This window comes from Papio anubis, unplaced genomic scaffold (assembly GCF_008728515.1).
Source record: "Papio anubis isolate 15944 unplaced genomic scaffold, Panubis1.0 scaffold188, whole genome shotgun sequence".
Classification (NCBI taxonomy): Eukaryota; Metazoa; Chordata; class Mammalia; order Primates; family Cercopithecidae; genus Papio; species Papio anubis.
In genome coordinates, this window is record NW_022161888.1 from 54761 (window position 1) to 78481 (window position 23721).

The 23721-nt window shown below is 38.7% G+C and overlaps 1 protein-coding gene across 2 annotated transcripts in view; it reads right to left on the minus strand.

Annotated features, from left to right (window-relative positions):
• The window catches only part of LOC116272770 (polyribonucleotide nucleotidyltransferase 1, mitochondrial), a 51762-nt gene that overhangs the window by 18290 nt on the left and 9751 nt on the right, over nucleotides 1-23721 (minus strand). For both annotated transcript variants that reach the window (XM_031661555.1, XM_031661556.1), the window contains exons 8-16: nucleotides 17447-17633; nucleotides 16554-16605; nucleotides 15874-15931; nucleotides 12769-12865; nucleotides 11894-11996; nucleotides 6402-6472; nucleotides 4659-4695; nucleotides 854-920; nucleotides 680-769 (exon numbers count right to left, since the gene is read on the minus strand). In XM_031661555.1, the coding sequence (XP_031517415.1) occupies nucleotides 680-769; nucleotides 854-920; nucleotides 4659-4695; nucleotides 6402-6472; nucleotides 11894-11996; nucleotides 12769-12865; nucleotides 15874-15931; nucleotides 16554-16605; nucleotides 17447-17633 (762 nt within the window). The remainder of the gene's footprint in view (nucleotides 1-679; nucleotides 770-853; nucleotides 921-4658; nucleotides 4696-6401; nucleotides 6473-11893; nucleotides 11997-12768; nucleotides 12866-15873; nucleotides 15932-16553; nucleotides 16606-17446; nucleotides 17634-23721) is intronic.

Genomic DNA, 23721 nt, shown 5'->3' on the forward strand with positions numbered 1-23721 from the left:
TACAGATATTCTAATAGACTTCCTAGGGCATATCTTTTTTCTTGCTTATCAGAAGTAGTTAAAGATATAGGGCTTTGGCTCTCTCACTCGCATAAGCCCATTAGTTTAGTCACACCCAGTAGAGAACCACAAAGTCTTTAGTTTAAATTCTGAGTTTACTTTGGTATTTTTCTCTCAAAATCTGTGACTATCTGATTTATGTCTGTTACACCTTTAAGAACTCCATGACCTTTCTGCCTTTAACGACTGCACTGTACCTTGACCCATGGACGAATTTTTTATTTAAATGTGACCTCTTGCCTAGACTCCCTCTGTGATGTCCACTTATTATTCATGTGGATATGTGACAGGTATCCCCTGCCTAATGATCACTCTATTTTGGCCCTTCTCCTCTCTGATAACCTTGTTCTGTGGTTTGTTTGTAAAAATAAAGAAACAAGCCAAACTGGATCTACTGTAACAGATAAAGAAAAGCATTTGTTTTATATTGCTTTCAAAACAACTCATTAGCTAAGAACAGAGATTAAGACAAGTATATGATTAACTCAATACATTTTTCTCTTGCAATATACTTGGGTTCTGTAGTAACAAACAAAATGTAACACTACATTTGAAAACTTAATAATAGAATAGGGAATATGGTCTTTTCTACTATGAAAGAAGTATTTCAATACTGTACCATTTGACTCTAGGACTTCAGATGTAACTCTTATGGTGAAAGGAAAATCTTTGGGAATAACAGGATACAAAGCTTTCTCAGCAAGAGCACCTAAATTAGAATAGAAAACAGTAAGTAAAAAAATGTATTAAGTCTCTGTAAGAATACTGTATAAGTTTACAGATCTGTACTTACCATGCCCAAGTTCTCTTCTATTTAAACCAGTGACTTTGCCAATTTCATTAGTTGCATAAGGAGGAAACTTAAAAAAAACACACACACATATACAATTGACATAGAAAGATGTCCAAGTTATATTACCAAAATAATAGAACTTACAGAACAGTAGAATCTCATTTTTGTTTTTTAAAAAAGTACATTCATAAATATACAGAACATGTACGATATAAATTTAACATACATACCAAATTGCTTAAAATAGCTATTACAAGTATGTAAATGGATTAGGATGTGGGAACTGGAGGGGTATGGAGATTTACACCATAAACTTCCATTACATTTAAATTATTAACAATAACAAAATGTTATATTTTTGTAATAAGAAAAAATATGTACATATTTAAAAAGTACACATTGAAGAATCAGATTTTTTTTCCCATAGCAAAGCCCACATTTATTTCACTAAATTGAAATTTAATTTACACTGATACTTTTTAGAGTTATCTCTCTCCACTACCTTTTTCAGATATGAAACAAAATACATGAATGGGAAAGTTGCATGTTTTGAAGTATTTCTCAAGCAAAACGTAATGACAAAAATGTATGGAGGAAACAGCTGTTTTCCATAAGAGTTTTATTTTAGACAGTGGTTGCAAACTGTTTTATATGATGTATATGTTATCTTGAAGAAATATGAATTAGTTGTGATCATTTGACAATAGGAAGACTTCCGATAAAAATTTGTAGTTTCAGGTCGGGTGCAGTGGCTCATGCCTGTAATTCCAGCACTTTGGGAGGCCAAGGCAGGCAGCTCACTTGAGCTCAGGAGTTTGGGGCTAGCCTGGCCAACATGGTGAGACCCTCTATCTACTAAAAATACAAAAATTAGCCAGGCGTGGTGGCGCATGCCTGTAATCCCAGCTACTCAGGAGGCTGAGGCACGAGAATTGCTTGAACCCAGGAGGTGGAGGTTGCAGGGAGCCGACACTGCGCCACTGCCCTCCAGCCTGTGCAACAGAGACTCCGTTTAAATTAAAAAAAAAAAAAAATTTCCCCAAATATTTATAATTCCAGTTTAACAATAATTTTTTTTTTTTTTTTTTTTTTGAGACGGAGTTCTGCTCTTGTTGCCCAGGCTGGCGTGCAACGGTGTGATCTCAGCTCACTGCAACCTCTGCTTCTGGGTTCAAGCGATTCTCCTGCCTCAGTCTCCCAAGTAGCTGGGATTATAGGCATGCACCACCATGCCCGGCTAATTTTTTATTTCTAGTACAGACAGGGTTTCACCATGTTGGTCAGGCTGGTTTTGAACTCCTGACCTCAGGTGATCTGCCCGCCTCGGCCTCCCAAAGTACTGGGATTATAGGCGTGAGCCACTGCTCTTAAAAGCAGTGGATGGAGCAGTAATCTGATTAAACCTCTGGATCTAGCAGTCAATTTGCAGGAAATAGAGAGGGCAGAGGAACACATTGAATTGCACCAGGAGTGAGCAATCAGCAACCCCCAATCTGGGAGACTTTAAGTCAAATGGTTATGGGGCTTCAACAGATAGACTGTAAGAAAAGAATGTAATGGAGGAGAAATGTATAGATTTAAAAAGACTTAAAGAAATATCAGGCCAGGCATGGTGGCTTACGTCTATAATCCCAGCTGAGGCAGGCAGACTGCTTGAGCCCAGGAGTTTGAGACCAGCCTGGGCAACATGGCAAAACCCCATTTTGTAAAAAATCTAAAAATTAGCGGGTTGTGTGGTGGTGCCTATAGTCCAGCTACTTAGGGGGTTGAGGCAGGAGGATCACTTAAGGCCGGGAGATGGAGGTTGCAGTGAGCCAAGATGGTGCCACTGTACTCCAGCCTGGGTGACACAGTGAGACTCCATCTCAAACAAACTAAAACAGAAAAGGAAATACCAAACGTTTTAAAGAAAAAAAACAAGACTAAACTATAGTATCTAGAAATGGAGCCAGGAAATCCAAGATGATTACTATAAAACTTGAGTAGTTACCTACTTTTAGGAGACGAAGGGTATTGAGATTGGGATGAAAAACATGGAGGGGCTTTTGAGGTGGCTGGAAATGTTAAATTTCCTGACTTGGATGGTGGTTACAAGGGTATTTGCCTTATAAAAACTTATTAAGCCATCCTTTGTTTCATACAGTTTTCAGCACCTATGCTTTATTTTATAATAAAGAGATTTAAAAAAATAAAATATGGCAATAATGGCCCATATCCTTCTCCAGCTCCCTCCCCAACCCCCTTACCCAATAATCAGCTAGACCTCCATTTTGCACAGCTGCCCTTTTAAGACTGCCACATGCTCTCCAGCTCATGACAAAAAACCTGCTTTACTCAATTACAATTCCTCTCTGGCTTCTGTAGCACCAGGGTATATCCAGAACAGGATATTTATAAGGGATTCAAGACCTGTATGAATCTCGATGTTTATGGATATTCTGTAGCATATACTTTCTACGAAAAATGTTCTCTATTGATTACAGCAGAATCAGCAAAAGTGAAATGCTGGGATTATGGGCAGCCAACAAGGGTTACACAAAAGCGAAATGACTTGCTACTTTACATAAGTCTCTCATGTTGTATTCCTTTTATTTTTATTATCTGAGACAGGGTCTCACTCTGTTGCCCAGGCTGAAGTGGAGCGGGTTGATAATGGCTCGCTGCATTCTCAACCTCTTGGGCTCAAACAATCCTCCCATCTCAGCCTCCCGGGTAGCTGGGACTATAGGCAGATGCCACCATGCTTGGCTAATTTTTAGATTTTTTTGTAGAGACAGGATCTCACTATGTTGCCAAAGCTGGTCTTGAATTTCTGGGCTCAGCAATCCTCCCTCCTCAGCCTCCCAAAGTGCTGGGATTACAGGTATGAGCTACCATGCCCTGCTCTCCATGAATATTCTTCAAATAATAAAATTAAAAGTACTTTATATTAGGTCTAGTCCCTTAGGATTTGTTGTGAATAAAGTCAATCACAAACTCAATTATCTAGAATCATCTCATATAAAGTAACTTAATATTAAATGTCTCATCTTTCACTACCAATCAACTGAGTATAAATATGAACATTTCAATGAGCAAATAAGGTGATTTGTCACTTGAGGTATTTAAAAAACTCTACTTTTGTTTGACACACATGTATACAGGCATGACTTTTTTTTTTTTTTTACCTACAACGATATTGTCTGCTATACTTTCTTTAGATTTTATGCATGACTTAATGACTTAGAACAGGAAGTTGTTGATTAGAAAAGTACTATTTATCTCTCTAAAGTACTTATGTCTTATCTCTCTAAAGTAGTACTTTAGAGACTTTAGTACTTTAGTAGAGAGTGCTAAAGTACTCTCTAAAAATACTACATCTCTATTTATCATTCTACACAAAGCTTGCCATGCCTTCTATAAGCAATAAAATAGTAGCCCCAAACTGACCTTAATAGATATATGATAAAACTAGAAAAGTAAAATATTATTGGTAAAACCCAGGTAGTGGATATATGGATAGTCACTGTAAAGTTCTTTCAACTTTACTGTATCCTGGAAGTTTTTAAAAATAAAATGTTCCAGCCTGAGCAACATGGCAAAACCCCATCTCTAGAAAAAAATAGAAAAATTAGCCAATTGTGGTTGCACAAGCCTGTAATCCCAGCTACTTGGGATGCTGAGGCGGGAGGATGTCTTGAGCCTGGGAGGGAGAGGTTGCAGTGAGCTGAGACTGCACCATTCCACTCCAGCCTGGGCAACAGAGTGAGACCTTGTCTCATAAAAATTAATAAAATAAAATTTTGGGGAAAAAAATTCACCTTACCTCATAGTGCAGCATGAAATTTTTATCTTTTATCCCACTACAAATAAAAGGCATAATATTAAAAACATCATAGGGAAAAACATATTTATTTCAAAACACAACTAAAACAGATTTAAGGGGATTTTACAAAACAACTAGGTGTTAATGAAAAATCAGACTGAAACTGAAAACCAAAGAATTAATTAGAAGGATGATTGTGACGTGATATTTTCTTCTGGGGCTCATGAATGAATTGTACAGATTTAGGAAACCAATTTTGCCTTAAATATAAGTCCTTAAATATCCAGATTTGAATACTAAGGCAAGACAATAGATGTATTTTTAAGCATTAATAACTACTGAGAGAATCCTAAATGCTATACTCACCTTAGTTAAATCTCAGAGCTACAATGCTTCTCCCAGTCAATATGTGAAATGAAGAAAAAGTCCTGGGATGGGGCAGAATCTGCATGATCATAAACTGTAGCTTTGGAGAAAGAAATCTAAAAACCAAACTCCTTCAGAGGACTAAAGGAATCACAGATTTTGGGAGCTAGAGAGGATTATAGCAGGTCATTGGCCCAGTTCATTTTATAAGAAATAGAAATCTGAGTGACCATGTGTGCCCCTTTATTTACACAGGTTATAGACCTAAGACTGGAATATATGGAGGTACCCTGACCAAGCCCAGTGTTCTGCATTCCACCTTCACACACACAGCTGCACTGTCGATCCTATCAGATACATGGAAAACAAGTACAGCGGCTATCCTGAAGATACTGGGAATTATCCCCATCAGTTGGGCAGCAGGCAAAGGGAGGCCAGGCCGTGTGGTCTTCTGAGACCCTTAACCAGGAACAGGAAGTAGCCCTACTACGCACTGAGGAAAATAAAGAACTGGCTATGAGTGTCAAGACTCTATGCAATAATGCTGGTGAGGATTGCAATACAGATTTTTTTTTTTTTGAGACAAGAGTCTTGCTCTGTCGCCCAGGCTGGAGTGCAGTGGCGCGATCTCAGCTCACTGCAAGCTCCGCTTCCCGGGTTCACGCCATTCTCCTGCCTCAGCCTCCTGAGTAGCTGGGACTACAGGTGCCCACCATCACGCCCGGTTAATTTTTGCATTTTTAGTAGAGATGGGGTTTCACCGTGTTAGCCAGGATAGTCTCGATCTCCTGACCTCGTGATCCGCCCATCTCAGCCTCCCAAAGTGCTGGGATTACAGGCGTGAGCCACCTCGCCCGGCCTACAATACAGATTCTTATCATCAAAATCTATCAGCATGATTTTACTGTTGACTTTTTAGGGGTAGAGGAGGACAGCCAAGTATTTCTGAACACAAAATCACAACGGGATTCAACAAGGCTTTTCATTACCAAAGTTTTTCATTAACAGCCTCCAGATCATTTTCAGCAATGGGGGCTTTCGTGTATTTATTTGCTCTCTTGTTTCGAATAGAAAAACCAATCCATTCAAGATTACCAAGGAAGTCTGTCCTAAGAAATCATTCTAGAGACAGAGAACAAACTAAATGTACTCACATTAAAGAATTAAATGCTTTACTAACATTTGTTCCAAATCAGTAATTTAGAAGACAATCTAGCACACACACAAAATCCTTTGAAATCATGATGATGTAATCAGAAAAATGAATTGCAAAAACACGGTTAACAAAGTAACAATAATTAATAATATACCACATAAGCTTTAATTATATACTAGGATATCATAAAACATAACAAACATCGTAAAAACATAACTTACTTTATAGCTGTTATAACTTGATCTGACTTAATACTGGATTCTAATGAATCAAATGTAACGGTACAAAGCACCTAAAAAAGAAAAAGAATTCCTCAGGCTTTAATATACTAACCACAAAGATGAAAACTAAAAATATTTGAAGAATCCAACTCACTCTTAAAAAAATGGGATAAGTACATCCTACACAAAGCTTGCCATGCTACTAAGTGCAGTATACACTTATTTGTTCTACAAATATTCATACTATATGTAAACCTCAATAATCCAAAGTTCTAACATTGCACAGACTATATATGTAAAGCACTGCACTAGGAGTGCTGGGGAAAGAAGGCATGAAAAGAAAGCAATATTTTTAAGAACTATGTATGAGAGTACGCTAAGGAAGCCTCAATACAGGTTCAGCCAATACGACTGCCTGCTTAAAATTAAAAAAAAATCAGGCCAGGCGTGGTGGCCCACACCTGTAACCCCAGCACTTTGGGAGGCTGAGGTGGGCGGATCACGAGGTCAGGAGTTCGAGATCAGCCTGGCCAATATGGTGAAACCCTGTCTCTACTAAAAATACAAAAATTAGCTGTGCATGGTGGCGTGTGTCTGTAGCCCTAGCTACTTGGGACGCTGAAGCAGAAAAATAGCTTGAACCCGAGAAGCGGAGCTTGCAGTGAGCCGAGATTGCACCACTGTACTCCAGCCTGGGCAACAGAGCAAGTCTCCATCTCAGAAAAAGAAAAAAAAAAATTAAGAAAATCAGTCTTCTTTGTAGAGACATAACATAATCCAGAGACTCTACAATGTATCATTCACAACATCCAGAAAACAACCTACAAGGAAACAGGGCCCCTTCTCAAGAAATAAGAACAGGAATGGAGGCTGATTCTGAGTAGATGAAGATGGTGGATTAGCAGACAAAAGATTTCTTTTTTTTTTTTTTTTTGAGACACAGTCTTGCTCTGTTGCCCAGGCTGGAGTGCAGGGGCACGATCTTGCTCACTGCAACCTCCGCCTCCTGGATTCAGACAATTCTCCTACCTCAGCCTCCTAAGTAGCTGGGACTACAGGTGTGTGCCACCACACCCGGTTAATTTTTTGTATTTTTAGTAGAGATGGGGTTTCACTGTATTAGCCAGGATAATCTCAATCTCCTGACCTCATGATCCACTGGCCTTGGCCTCCCAAAGTGCTGGGATTACAGGTGTGAGCCACCACGCCCGGCGACAAAAGATTTTTAACAGCTATTATAACTATACTCAAAGGACATTAAAAAAAAAAAGTGGAAATTCTACAATTGAAAACTTTAATATCTCATAATGGAAAGGAGATAGCAAGAGTCAGTAAGCATGAAGATGAATGAACCGAAATTGTCTAATTTGCAGAAGAGAGGAAAGAGAATATAGTTGCAGTGACCTGTGGGACCGTATCAAAAGGATACGTGCAGCTGCAATTCCAGAAGGCAAGAAGAGAGAAAATGAGCCAGGAAAAAATATTTGAAGAAATAATCGATGAAAATTCTCAAGTTTGGTGAAAGACATGAATGTACAGATTTAGGCTCAGGACACTTTTAGCAGGATAAATTCAAAGGAAATCATACCTTTCAATCATAATGCTGAAAACCAAAGATAAGGAGCAAATCTTGAAAGCACCCACATGAAAACAATAATAATATATAAGGAAGAATGATTTGAATGTATCTTTTTCATCAGAAAAACATGGAGAACAAAAACCACTGAAACATATTTAGGTGCTAAAAGAAAAAAAGGCTCACCCCAGAATTCTATACCCAGCAAAAAGATTCTTTGTACACAGAGGCAAAATAAAGACATTTCAGAAAAACAAAAGATAAGAATTTGTTAATAGAAAACTCATATGATGGGCTGGGCGCGGTGGCTCACACCTGTAATCCCCAGCACTTTGGGAGGCCGAGGCGGGCGGGTCACGAGGTCAGGAGATCGAGACCATCCTGGCTAACACGGTGAAACCCAGTCTCTACTAAAAATACAAAAAAATTAGCCGGGCATGTTGGTGGCCAGCTGTAGTCCCAGCTACTCGGGAGACTGAGGCAGAAGAATGGCGTGAACCCAGAAGGCAGAGCTTGCTGTGAGTCGAGATCGCGCCACAGATCACCCTACTGCACTCCAGCCTGGGCAACAGAGCGAGACTCCATCTCAAAAAAAGAAAACTCACAGGATGATATTAAAGGAAGTCTTGTCAGAATGAAGGGAAATGATACTGGATCCACACTTGGATCTTCAGAAAGGAATAAAAAGCACCAGAAATGGTAAATATGTGGGCCAATATAAAAGCCTGTCTTTTTCTTATTACTTCTTTAAAAGACATGATTGTAGGAAAGTTGTAACACCGCCTTGTGGGGGTTTATGACACATACAGATGTAACTCATAAGACAACTGCAATATAAAGGATAGAAGAGGTGGGAAATGCACCTAAATGGTTTCAAAGTTTCTTCATTTTATATTAAGTGGTACAAAATTAATTCTAAAAAGACTGTGAGGGCCTGGCATGGTGGCTCACGCCTGTAATACCAGCACTTTGGGAGGCCAAGGCAGGAGGACTGGACTGCTGGAGCCCAGGAATTCAAGACTAGCCTGGGCAATATGGCAAAACCCTGTCTCTACAAAAATTTTTAAAAATAAATAAATAAAAAGACCTGTAAGAAGTTATGAATGTATGCTGTAATTTCTACAGTAATCACTGGAAAATAATTCAGAGGTACAGCTAAAAAATAAATAGGCAAATTAAAATAAAATTCTAAAAAAATATTTAATTCATTCAAAAAGAAGGCTGAATGAAAGTAAAAAATAGAGAAACAAAAAACAGAAGGGCAAAAGAAAAATAATAAAATGACAGTAAATTCAATCACATCAATGTTTAAATTCAACATGAATGGACTAAGTACTACAGCTACAAAGCCAGAGATTGTCACAATGGATAACAAAAGTATGCAGAACATCTTAATAAAGGCATTTTAAAAACTTGACTAAAGAGCATAAAACAAAACCTGAATCAAAGGTGACACACACTATATTCACTGTAAAGACTCTAACTTAAATTGTAAAAGTATCATTCTTCTCTCAGATTAATATAAAAATTTAGTGCAATTATAATTGTAAATCCTAAAAGGAAATTTTGAGAACTTGATGTAATACTAAAATTCAAACAAAGGAACAAATGTACCTAAAGTTTAAGATAATTTTGAGGGGATTAAACAAACAGGGAAGATGACTTGCTTCTCAGATATTAAAATATATCCCTAAATCATAATAATTAAAATAGTTTGACAGTGGCCCAGAAAATTCACGTAACAATGAAAAAGGATATAGCTTAACAATGTGTTTATAAACTCTGACTATCATAAGTTAACATCTCAAGTCATTCAGAAAAATAAAGTATTAGTAAATAATGTAAAATTGGCTCACTATGGAGGTTTTCATTTTATACAACATGTAGGAATAAACTCAAAGATCGACTAATGGTCTAAATTTGACAGCTAAAACTAGAAAGCTAATAGAAAAAGTAGGTGAGTAACTTTGTGACTTTAAGGTACAGAAGAATTTATATCAGAACTAAAGATTTCAGGTTTACTCTAAACATAGTAGACTACCGCAGGCAAAGTTAAAAGGCAATCAATAAAAGAGACATATATATAAAGTTTGTTACCAAAAAGAATTAATATTTAAAACACTTAAGAAATTACTGCAGGCCAGGCGCGGTGGCTCATGCCTGTAATCCCAGCACTTTGGGAGGCCGAGGCGGGCGGATCACAAGGTCAGGAGATCGAGACCACAGTGAAACCCCGTCTCTACTAAAAATACAAAAAATTAGCCGGGCGCGGTGGCGCGCACCTGTAGTCCTAGCTACTCAGGAGGCTGAGGCAGGAGAATGGCGTGAACCCGGGAGGCGGAGCTTGCAGTGAGCCGAGATCGCGCCACTGCACTTCAGCCTGGGTGACAGAGCGAGACTCTGTCTCAAAAAAAAAAAAAGAGAGAAATTACTGCAAAATAGCAGGTAAAATACAGTAAACCATATTAAAAAAAGAAAAACTGGCCAAAGGATATGGACAGAAAATTCATAAAAGGGCAAACCTGAAGCAGGGTCACCACACTGCACAACTCTAGGGGACAATATCCATGTGAAAATAGTGCCCTGGAGGTGTGCAGTTCTCCAGGGCATGGTTTGTGCAGTGACCATGTTGACTGGCTGTCATATAAATAATGCTCAGCCTCACTAGTAATCAGGAAAATACAAATTAAAGCAAAAAGATACTACTGGGTACCTATCAGATTGATAGAATTAAAGAAACAATTAATGTGGGAAAGAAGTATAAAGCATAATATGGTACATAGAACAATGAATACAGAGGTAGGTAAATATTAATAAACGAACAGAAGGAGAACCAGAAGGCTACCTGTTAAATACAAGAGTGGGTGCCTATGTAAAGAATAAAGAATAGAAAAAGAATAGAACTGTACAGGCTACATGGAGAAAACAATGTGGGCCTTGAATAGGTCAACAATGACAATATGCCATAAACTGGAGTCTGAGTTACTCAATTTTGTATACCCAATATTAAAAGAAAGATATAACAGAAATATCAGATAATTCTAGAAAATGCAAACTAATTTATAGTGACAAAAGCAGATCAGTAGTCTCTTGAGGAGGTGGGGGGTAGGAAGAAGGAATTCCAAAAAGGCATGAGGAAACTCTTGGGGGTAACTGATATGTTCATTATCTTTTTCATTTTTAAATTTTTTAAGAGATAGGGTCTTGCTCAGTAGTCCAGGCTGGAGTGCAATGGCACAACCACAGCTCATTGCAACCTCGAACTCCTGGCCTCAAGCAATCCTCCCTCCTGGGCCTCCCAAAGTGCTGGAATTACAAGCATGAGCTACCATGCCTGGCCCGTTCATTATCTTAACTGATTTCTCAGTTGTATACATGTGAAAAGTTACCAAAACACACATTTTAAACAACATAGTTTATTGAATAGCAATTATACATCAAATAAACTGTTAAGATTGCATAAAAAACACACGAGAGGCCAAGCGTGGTGGTTCATGCCTGTAATCCCAGAACACTGGGAGGCTGTGGTAGGAGGATTGCTTGAGGCCAAGAGTTTGAGACCAGCTTGGGCAACAGAGTAAGACCTTGTCTCTACAAAAAAAAAAAGTTTTAATTAACCAGGCATGGTGGCACACGGCTGTAGTCCCAGCTACTAGGGAAGCTGAGGTGGGAGGATCACCTGAGTCCAGGAGTTCGAAGTTTCAATGAGGTATGATTGTGCCACTGCACTGGAGCCTGAGTGACAAAGCGAGAACCTGTCTCAAACTAAACAAACAAACAAGAACTGCCAGATATTAATTTAAATAAATAATATATACCATATGACAAAACCTACAGCATCTACTAATGTACTTCTATTAGATCTAATTAAACATTCTTAATTCAGCAAATAATTAGAGCTTTTTACATAAATTACCTGTGTTTGTCCTCTTTGAAATAATGCTGATCCATGAAGGGTTTTAAACGTATCTACCTCACAACTTATATTCCTAAGTGAAGTCAAATCCCGACCATCACACCTATAGTGATACAGGAAATAAATACATGAAGTCATACTGGAAATCAGATAAATCACACGTGTTTATTTCTGCCAGGAAATTCTCAGTCTCAGTTGCGTATCATAATCCCCTGTGGAACTTTAAAAAATAATAGATACTTGAGCACTATCCTGAATATCACTGAATCAGAACGTCTGAAGTTGAACCTATATTACTGTGTTGTTAAAAAGCTCTATAGGTAGGCCAGGTGCGGTGGCTCATGCCTGTAAACCCAGCACTTTGGGAGGCCGAGGCAGGCAGATCATGAGGTCAGGAGATCGAGACCATCCTGGCTAACACAGTGAAACCCCGTCTTTACTAAAAATACAAAAAAGTAGCTGGGCGTGGTGGTGGGTACCTGTAGTCCCAGCTACTTGGGAGGCTGAGCGGGGAGAATGGCGTGAACCCGGGAGGTGGAGCTTGCAGTGGGCCGAGATTGCGCCACCGCACTCAGCCTGGGCGACAGAGCGAGACTCAGTCTCAAAAAAAAAAAAAAAAAAAAAAAAGTGCTCTACAGGGAATCCTGAAGTGCAGTCAGGGCTGGCAAGCACTGCTTTACACACAAGGCCCAAGACAGATGGTCACATATCTATGTATCTTCTTTCTTCAACAGGTGTCCATTTATATAGCAAATATTATAATTCTTTACTGTTCACTTGAAAAAAAACAAACTTTCTTTGATCAAGTTTCTATTTTCAAGGCAACTTGCAGAGACAGTGCATACTTAAATTTCAACAAAAAAGGGTATGTTTACCTTTTGTATTCATTCAAAATAATACTTCTAAAAACTTCCTTTGCAACAACATTGAAGGATTCTATTATTTCATATGGATCGGCCTCCGGAAATTTTTCTATAGAAAAAAGACAAACCAAGACAAAGTTTTTTACTTTTTAGGAGATAGGATTTCTCTAAAGGTCATAGCACAAAATCAACTAACTACAGGAATCAACCAAGGGAGATGACTCTGAACATGTAGTCCTCAGGCAAACAAAGTAGATAAATGTTCTCAAGCAACTGTGACATATCAAGTACCAAGTACCACAATGGTGTTGTTATCGAGAACTTAATTTTCTTTCTTTTTTTTTTTTTTTTTTTTGGAGACAAAGTCTCGCTCTGTTGCCCAGGTTGGAGTGCAATGGCGCAATCTTGGCTCACTGCAACCTCTGTCTCCTGGGTTCAAGCAATTCTCCTGCCTTAGCCTCCTGAGTAGCTGGAACTACAGGCGTGTGCCACCATATCCGGCTAATTTTTTGTATTTTAGTGGAGACGGGGTATTACCATGTTGCCCAGGCTGCTCTTGTAACTCCTGAAGTCAGGCAATCTGCCTGCCTCGGCCTCCCTAAGTGCTAGGATTACAGGCGTGAGCCACTGCGCCCAGCCCATCAGTTCCCTTTTCTATTATGTTACCAGAAGAATCCAGCCAACCTTTATGGAAAGGTCTGACAGTCTTTTTTTGTTTTTTTTTGGAAACGGAGTTTTGCTCTTGTTGCCCATGCTAAAGTGCAATGGCATGATCTCAGCTCACCGCAACCTTCGCCTCCTGGGTTCAAGCAATTCTCCTGCCTCAGCCTCCCTAGTAGCTGGGATTACAGGCATGTGCCAACACACCCAGCTAATTTTTGTATTTTTAGTAGAGACTGGGTTTCTCCATGTTGGTCAGGCTGGCCTTCAGGCTAGGCTCAAACTCCTGACCTCAGATGATCCGCCTGCCTTGGCCTCCCAAAGTGCTGGGATTACAGGCGTGAGCCATTGCGCCTGGCCTAACTGACAGTTTTAAGAGTAGTCACCCTCACTCTTTTGCCTTTAATCTAAATCTGCAAATTGGGGAACAATTTAAAAAATATATTATAAATCCCTACAGACTGTTTTCTATCTAATATTTGTCAAATGCTTTCATGAGCCAGGCACTTTATTGGTTTTTTAATACTTTTAACTTTCATAATAACTTATGAAATAAATTTTATTATTCCCATTCTACAGAAGAAAAAACTGAAGCTTAAAGGGGTGGAGTGCTGCGTAAGAGATAACCAGACTTTAAAAAAAAAAACATAAATAAAAAATAAAGAGGTGGAGTAAACTGCCTGAGACCACACAGATAGTAACTGATACAGCTGTGACCTGAATACAGATCTGTCAGCCTCAAAGGTTTATGGTTTTATTTTATTTTATTTTTAGCTTAGGGTTTAGATGTTAAGCTACTCTACCCTATCAATTACTTTATGCCAAGTTTTAAGTACTGTTCTCTCATGTGTATGGTTTATTAAATATAACTTCAAAGTAACCAAAACATAAGAAATGATCACAGAAAGATATATTAGTATCGTATCTTCCTCAGATAAGAATAATTTTTAATATTAGACTTTAATATCTTTTCTGCTTTAACTGAGTTGTACTTAGAAAAGAGAACAATCACTACCAAAACATTTAAAATATCCTATCAACCCAGAGGGTCGGGAAGCTATTCTACTATGTATAATACAAACAAAAAGTCATTTTTCTTTTAAAATAAGACAGTATTTGCTATAAAATTTCTTTCTTAACAACTAGGATGAAATGTAGTGAGAAAGGACTAAACTTATTCAATGACAATTACAATTAATGGCCTTAATATCAATGCCAACAGCATTTTTTTTTTTTCTTTTTTTGAGATGGAGTCTTGCTCTATTGCCCAGGCTGGAGTGCAGTGGCGATCTCAGCTCACTACAACTTCTGCCTAACAGGTTCAAGTGATTCTCATGCCTCAGCCTCCCGAGTAGCTGGGATTACAGGCGCCTGCCACCATGCCTGCCTAATTTTTGTATTTTTGGTAGAGATGGGGTTTCACCATATTGGCCAGGCTGGTCTTGAACTCCTGACCTCAAGTGATCCACCTGCTTTGGCCTCCCAAAGTGCTGGGATTACAAGCATGAGCCACCACACCTGGCCAGTTTTTTATCTTAAAATAAATATTCATGTGAAAGTATATTTGTCTATTAGAAAAATTAACAAAAACTATGTCATACTTCATTTATATTCCATTTGTGTTAGGTTGATATTATGCAGTAAGATCCTTTGCTTAATAATTTCTGGAGAGCTAAATTACCTAAGTTCTGTATCCTATGATTCCACTAGGTATTAAGAATAAGAATAGCATCAGTTAACATTTATTGAACACTTACTGTGTGCCAGGCACAGATGTAAATGATTCACTCATTTAATCCCCATAAACCAGGTATTATTAACACTGCAATTTCACAGATCAAGAACTCAATAATTTTAAAGAATATATTTGTGTTTTCAAATGACAAAATACCAGGTTACATTTCTTGTATGATAAGAATTTGATTCAGAAAAGATCAGGAACATTCACATTCAACATTTACTAGGTACCTACTCTGCATCAAATGTAGTGCTAGCCACATTTATAGAAGTTAATTTAGCAGTAACCCTGTGACATATCATTATTGCAAGTTTACTGAAAATAAAGCTGAGAAGCAATGAGAGTAACATTTATTTGAGATCTTCAACCAAAGTTTTTAAAAAAGTCTATTATTTCTTTCAACACTTTTAAAATTAAAAAATACATAGTAATAGCGGTTCTGTGCAAAGGGGACTTTCTCTTTCCCTGAAACAGCTCGGGGAGGCTTTGGAGAAGAGGTGGCATTTGAACCTTGAGTTAGAAGAAGACCACCTGCTATGAGAGAGCATTCCAGGTCTAGGGAACAGCAGCTGTAAAGTTCAAAGTCCTTTGAAGTCTTCTTTTCCTACGGATGTGATGCCTTTCCTCTTTGATGTTTAATCCCAAGAAGCAAGAGTCAGGCCACGTCTTATTAAAGCTGCCCTCAGCAAAAAAACAAAATAAAATAAAATGAAATTTACCTTTTAGTTGTTCCTCTGTATCTAATCTTATTTTGTTAATAGCTTCATCTCTGGAAACCTAAAAGAAAGTTGAGGTTCAGTTATTACATATACATGATATTTAACATTTCTATTTTCTAATTATTATACAATGAACACATTGTGAATTACTCAGATTTATCTAACTATAATATTCTTTAAAACACTGGAATTGGTTATTGATTTATGACAAATATTACCTGTTAATTCATTCAAATACATTTGTGCACTCCCCTAAAACTTATACTAAAAAGAAAAGAACTTTGGGTGGCCAAAGTGGGCAGATCACTTGAGGCCAGGAGTTCGAGACCAGCCTGGCCAACATGGTGAAACCTTGTCTCTACTAAAAATACAGAAGATAGCTGGGTGTGGTGGCGTGCACCTGCAATCCCAGCTACTTGGGAGGCTGAGGCAGAAGAATCGCTGGAAGGCGAAAGTTGCAGTGAGCTGAGATCATACCACTGCACTCCAGCCTGGGAGATAGAGAGAGACTGTCTCAAAAACAAAACAAAACAAAAGAATGGAGAAACAATTAGGCTTTTGTTAGCTTTTTGTTTAGAGATTTTTAATAAAAATAGGACTAACATTCATAAAATTACATGAGTTATGACAAAAATGTATTCCTAGGGCAATTATAGAAGACACAACTCGGGTATACCTACTTTTTCATGTTCGTAATCTGTAAAAACTGCATAGAGTCTCTCCATAGCGAGTCTATTTAAGCACAAAATAAATGTTAGCATAATAATATTTGGAAACATGAGGCAGTTTCTATTATAAACAAAACTGAAATATTTAATAATCAGCTAAAACTTTAATAAATACTTCAGAAAGAATTAAAAATTTACATTGCTATTTATCATTGCTAATCTGTTTACTATTTACAGCACAGAACCCAAATTTCTTTCTCTCACCCTCTCAGGGGAAACCACATGTGGTATCCTGTTCTCTTCTTTTTAATTGTTCAACTAATTTCACCTTTCACATACTCTTTTTAACCTCTTCCTTTCTTCATTCTACCCATTTTGGCTCAATTATCACAGGAAACTCTTTTGCTAGGAAGAGTTAATTTAATTTCTGACTGATGGCTGTGCAACTGACATTAAGGGAAAGTTTTAACCTTTTCAATTTTTTCAAATAAAATAATTTTTCAGTGATTCATTTACATTTACTGAGTGTCTGCCTAATGTTCTAAGCACTGGGCATGTAACAGTGATTACATCTGATTTCTCTTTGAGAATTCCAACAGCTTCCTTAGATATTCAAGTATCTTATTTATTTTCTTTTTCCCAGACATGGAGAGATGTGGTGATCACCTGAATCTTGACCAATAAACACCCTCTTTCGTTTGAGATTCAAAGTTAGGCCTTACAAGTGTGATGTGGGCTTATCCTTTTTAAGGGAGTAAACAGATATTTATGAGAATGACTCTTAAAACAGAAAAGTGCTATTTACGAAGTAATGGATGGGCAGTGCTTCCATGGGAAGTTTCTCTCCCACGAGGAAATTAAATCTGATGACAATTTCATATTTTCATTTGCACAGATGTTCTTACTTATGAGTATGTTTCACAATCTCTGGCAAAGGGGTAAATAACTTCTGAGGCGTCCTCTTGGTAACACCAATTTCTTTTACCAACTGCTGAATGCCCTGAATTATTTGCTGGGTATATTTCACTCCCACTTTGATAGCATGGCAAAAGTCCTGCTGTAAAATGTTCTCTGCAGAGGCTTCCAACATGACTATTTAAAGGAAAAAGAAAAAAAAAATGACTGCCATCAAAGTTCTTAGTAATATAACAGTTTCAAATACCATGACATGACATAAATATTGTGGATCAATTTTACTTCTTAGTGATAGATCCACCTTGATTTCTTTCCTCAGAATCAACATACTTCCAAAATGTAAGCAGCAGTAAATGAATAAAGACCCCTTGATATTCGTATTTAGGTTTATATTCTCCTTAAGTTTAAGGAGGGATTTCCCATAAAAAATGAAACAGAAGAAAAAAAATAAATTATGTATATATTTAAAAAATAAGATATTGAGCTATAAGTCACATAAGATAAAAATTAAATCTTTTAAAGTATACAAGTGCTTTTGTTTTTAATACTTTTTTTTTTTTTTGAAACGGAGTCTTGCTCTGTCGCCCAGGATGGAGTGCAGTGGCGTGATCTCGGCTCACTGCCAGCTCTGCCTCCCGGATTCATGCCATTCTCCTGCCTCAGCCTCCCGAGTAGCTGGGACTACAGGCGCCCGTGACCACGCCCAGCTAATTTTTTGTATTTTTAGTTAGAGATGGGGTTTCACCATGTTAGCCAGGATGGTCTCGATCTCCTGACCTTGTGAACCACCCGCCTCGGCCTCCCAAAGTGCTGGGATTACAGGCGTGAGCCACCGCACCTGGCAATACATATTTTAAATAAAATGTAAAAATACGCAACACAATAGGAATCTAATAAATATTTCCTGTTTAATAATTAATTGTCACATCGTCTAATTCTTGCACAGATGGGGAAATCTTTGCAGTGATCCTGTTTCAAGTAAGCCAACTAAAGGACTGTAATGACCATCATAAACAGATAGCTTTTATAACAATTAAACTCCTGTGTAATGCAGGTAGAAGTTAGGCTTCTAAAATCTACTATTCAGTTTCAGTTTTGCATTCCAGGAGGCTGACTAGCCTCCTGCCTACTTGTGTGTCAGTTCTGGTGTCTCTCAACTTGTACAAAGTCAAAGATCAGGCAAATGCATAGTTATCAACACATTTTATATATTTAACCACATCCTGTTGTCATTAAGATTTATTATCTAACTCATTACTTCTAAGGTTTCTAGGTTCAATTTATAATAGAATGAATGCCTCCACCCTCTCAATGTGCTTTATATGTTGGAATTCCATCAGCCAACGGAAGTAGACTCATGAAAGGAGCTAATATTTGTGTTATCAGAATCATGGAAGAATAGGAGAAAGAGGTCAGGGCTAAAAAAGTACTAGAAAAAATAATTGCTGAAAACTCCCCAAATTTGACAGACACAAACCTACAGATTCAAAGTAAACTCTCAACTGGGTAATCCTCAAAAAAGCCAAGCCAAGAAACATCATAATCAGACTTCTGAAAAAAAAAGACGAAAACTTGAAACCAGCCAGAGAAAAATGACACCTTACCTCTAGGGGAAAAGCAATTCAAATAATAGCAGATTTACCATCAGAAACCATGCAGGCCAAAAGGAAGTGGCACGGTATTTTTCAGGTGCTGAAAGAAAAGAACTGTCAACCCAGAATCCTACACCCAGTGAAAATACTAAGGAAGGAAGGGGAAGTCAAGACTCTCAAATAAAGGAGAAATTAAAAAATGTGTTGCCAAACAGAAATGAAAAAATAAGAGAAGAAATCGTGGACTGTTAGAAAGGAAAGAAAATCAGTATGCAAACTAAGAATAAACATAGAGGTTGGGCATGGTGGCTCACACCTGTAATCCCAGCACTTTGGGAGGCTAAGGTGGGCAGATCACCTGAGGTCAGGAGCTCGAGACCAGCATGGCCAACATAGTGAAACTCTGTCTGTACTAAAAATACAAAAAAAATTAGCCAGGCGTGGTGGTGGGTGCCTGTAATCCCAGATACTCAGGAGGCTGAGGCATGAGAATCGTTTGAACACAGGAGGTACAGGTTGCAGTGAGCCGAGATCACACCACTGCACTCTAGCCTGGGCGACAGAACAAGGCTCCATCTCAAAATAAATAAATAAATAAATAAGAGAGAAAAAGAGTAAATACAGAGCAATAAGTTTTTCTTTCCCTCTTAAGTTTTCTAAATTATGTTGACATTTGAAGTAAAAGCAAAAATTTTTAACGCTGCCTGACATGGTTCTAACCGTAGAAGAAAAGGAAAACAATTGCATTCCAAATGGGAGAGGGTAAAGGGAAATAAGGTTTCCATATTTTGCACCAGGCCTGAAGAAATTTCCTATGATAACATGATACTAAGATGGCTATATTCTTTTTCTCATCTGTATTTCCAGGATATCCTCTCACTTTGACAGAATTAAACAGGAGATTTTTAAAAATTCATTTAATGGGTATAAATTATATCTCAATAAATTGCTTTTAAAAATAAAATATGTGGCCAGGTATGATGGCTCACGCCTATTGTCCCAGTACTTTGGGAGGCCAAGGTGGGAGGATTATTTGAGGCCAGGAGTCTGCGATCAGGCTTAGCAACACAGCAAAGTCCTGTCCTAAAAAAATAACAACTAGAAGATAAAAAACTCAGCTGTGGTGGTGTGCCTGTAATCCTAGCTATTTTTCTAGAGGCTGAGGCAGGATGATCGCTTGAGCCCAGCAGTTTGAGGGTACAGTGACCCATGATTATGCCACTATACTCATACTCTAGTCTGGACAACAGAGTTGAGAATAGTTGAGAATCAGATTAAAAAATATATATATATATGGCTAGACATGGGGCTCATGCTTGTAATTCCAGTGCCAAGACAGGAGGATTACTTGAGGCCAGAAGAATAGCCTGGGCAATATAGTGAGATGCTATATTCCAATAAAAATAATGATAAAATTTAAAAAAAAAGAATATGACAAAGAAAAATGGGGCTGGGCACGGTGGCTCACGCCTGTAATCCCAGCACTTTGGGAGGCCGAGACAGGCGGATCACGAGGTCAGGAGATCGAGACCATCCTGGCTAACATGGTGAAATCCCGTCTCTACTAAAAAATACAAAAAACTAGCCGGGCGAGGTGGTGGGCGCCTGTAGTCCCAGCTACTCGGGAGGCTGAGGTAGGAGAATGGTGTAAACCCGGGAGGCAGAGCTTGCAGTGAGCCGAGATCGTGCCACTGCACTCCAGCCTGGGCAACAGAGCGAGACTCCATCTCAAAAAAAAAAAAAAAAAAGAAAAGAAAAATGGATACCTCCCCTCAAAATATATTTTGTTTTCACTCATTAAACTTTAATGCAATTCCTTTTAAAAAATATTTTATAAGAAAATTCCTTTAGCCAGGTGTGGTGACATGTGCCTGGATTCCCAGCTACTCAGGAGGCTGAGGACAGAGGATCATTTGAACCCGAGAGTTTGAGGCTGTAGTGACACATAATCACACCATTGCATTACAGCTTGGAGACAGAGTGAGACTCTGTCAAAAAAAAAAAAAAAAAGGAAGGAAGGAAGGAAGGAAGGAAGGAAGGAAGGAAGGAAGGAAGGAAGGAAGGAAGGAAGGAAGGAAGAACACTGCTTACAGTTGAGTCTATAGAGCTGTGCTGTCCAATATGGTAACTACTAGCCACATATGCCTATTTGCATTTAAATGATTTAAAATTAGACAAAATTAAAATTTTGGTTCCTCAGTTACTCTAGCCACATCTGAAGTGCTAAGTAGCCACATGATCAGATATAAAACATTCCCTTCACTGCAGAGAGTTCTACTGGACAACACTGCCACGGATGCTAAAAATTTAAACATAAAAGCTTGTCAAAATGATTGCTATAGGCCTGGCATGGTAGCTCACGCCTGTAATTCCAGTACTTTGGGAGGCCAAGGCAGGTGGATCACCTGAGGTCAGGAGTTTGAGACCAGCCTGGCCAACAGGTGAAACCCTATCCCTACTAAAAATAAAAAATTAGCCAGATGTGGTGGCACGCGCCTGTAGTCTCAGCTACTTGTGAGGCCAAGGCAAGAGAATCACTTGAACCCGGAGGTGGAGGTTGCAGTGAGCCGAGATCGTACCACTGCACTCCAGCCTAGGCGACAGAGTAAGACTCCATCTCAACTAAAAACAAAACGAAAACAAAGATTGCTATAAACTGTCAACCATTTTAGCAGTTGAAGATGCAGTTTTGAGATTAGCTGAAGCTATAAATTCTAGACACAAAATCTTTTCTAAAAACATGTTATTGGTATACTTTTTCCTGACTTATATCTTCTCACACACAGAAATATTAGTGATATTAAATATACCAGTTGAAAACAAGCATCTAAAGGGCACTGTTCAGAATGTTGGTGTTGAAGTAAACAAGCATTTAAATGCCACTGTTCAGAATGTTGGTGTTGACAGCATGGAGTAATTATTCTTACCCTGTAAGATTATACTCTAAAGATCTGGATGACTGCCCAGGAGTGGTGGCTCAAGCCTGCAATCCCAGCACTTTGGGAGGCCAAGGTGGGTAGATCACCTGAGGTCAGGAGTTCAAGACCAGCCTGGCAAACACGGTGAAACCCTGTCTCTACTAAAAATACAAAAATTGGCCAGGTGTGGTGGTGCATGCCTGTAATCCCAGCTACTCAGGAGGCTGGGTCAAAAGAATCACTTGAACCTGGGAGGCGGAGGTTGCACTGAGCCGAGATCGTGCCACTGCACTCCAGCCTGGGCAACAGAGAGAGACTTAGTTTCCAAAAAAAAAAAAAGATTTGGACGACTAAATATTTTAATAACGAAATAGTAGCAATTACTTTTTTGTATTTTTGTATCACAAAAGTTCCATGATGGTGGTATTTCACTTGGACCCGATGTTAACTTTAACAGGTAAACAAGGGGTTAAAATGCATATTTGATGCATCTTTATGAATGCAGAGAGCTGGTTAAATAGCTGCATGGAAATAGTGATACAAAAGTCATAAACTGGAGGCTGGTAATTCCTAAAAAACCATCTCCTTACAGGTTGGTTCTGAATTACTCTCAGTCTCCCTCTACCCAAGACTACTCTCTGAAATTTATGCAGTCTCTAGAGTCTCATTCTTCCCTCCTGAGAGCAACAGGTGAGAAGAGCCAGCTGGAAGTCTGCCTATGGGGTTTCTATGGCATGCCATATGTGCAGCAAAGATTCCTTGGTTCTGCTGGGTGCAGTGGCTCATGCCTGTAACCCTAGCACTTTTGGAGGCTGAAGCAGGTGGATCGCTTAAGGCCAGAAATTCAAGACCAGCCTAGCCAACATGGCAAAATCCCGTCTCTACTAAAAATACAAAAATTAGCTGGGCGTGGCGGCGCATGCCTATAATCCCAGCTACTTGGGAGACTGGGCAGGAGAATCAATTGAACTTGGGAGGCAGAGGTTGCAGTGAGCTGAGACTGCACTGCTGCACTCCTCTACCCTGGGAGACAGAGCGAGACTCGGTCTCAAAAAAAAAAAAAAAAAAAAAATTGTGAAGTAGTCCATTCCTCTAATGTCTACTTACAATTAGAAGAGTTCAAACTCTAAGGTAGATAGCGGCTATATGACCAATTAACAACAGGTTTATTTCCGTGTCTTAATGATAATAGCAAGTATTAACTGTATGCTTATTAGGTACCAGTAACATGCTGGGCACTTTGCAAACCTTGACTCCTATCTTCATAACTACCCTGTAAAGTAACCAGACTAGTTTACTAATAGAGAATAAACGAACACTGTAACTTTCAGCAAAAAATTCAGATGCAGATGAACAGGAAACCAATACTTTCCTCAAGGCTCCAAGATGCTCAAACATGAAGTAGACATCATCTATTATTCATAGCTTCCTCATTCTTTGGAATATCCTCTCTACATTTTGACAGTTACCCACAGTACGAATCCCACCTTCCAGAGGCAGAATACAAAAATCATTTCCTTGCCTTCCTTGCAGTCGAGGGTATAGTCATGTGCCACAGTTCTGCTCAATGAGATGTAAGTAGAAACTGCTGTGTGGGGATTTCTGGGAAAGCTGCTTAAAACGCAGGTTGACTCACTCAACTGCCACACACCTTTTTGCTATTCCCTTCTTTTTTCTTCCTCCTGCCTATAAGTCAGATACGTTGGCCAGAGCTCTTCATGCCAGTTCATAAGCATGAAGATGAGGCCACATCTT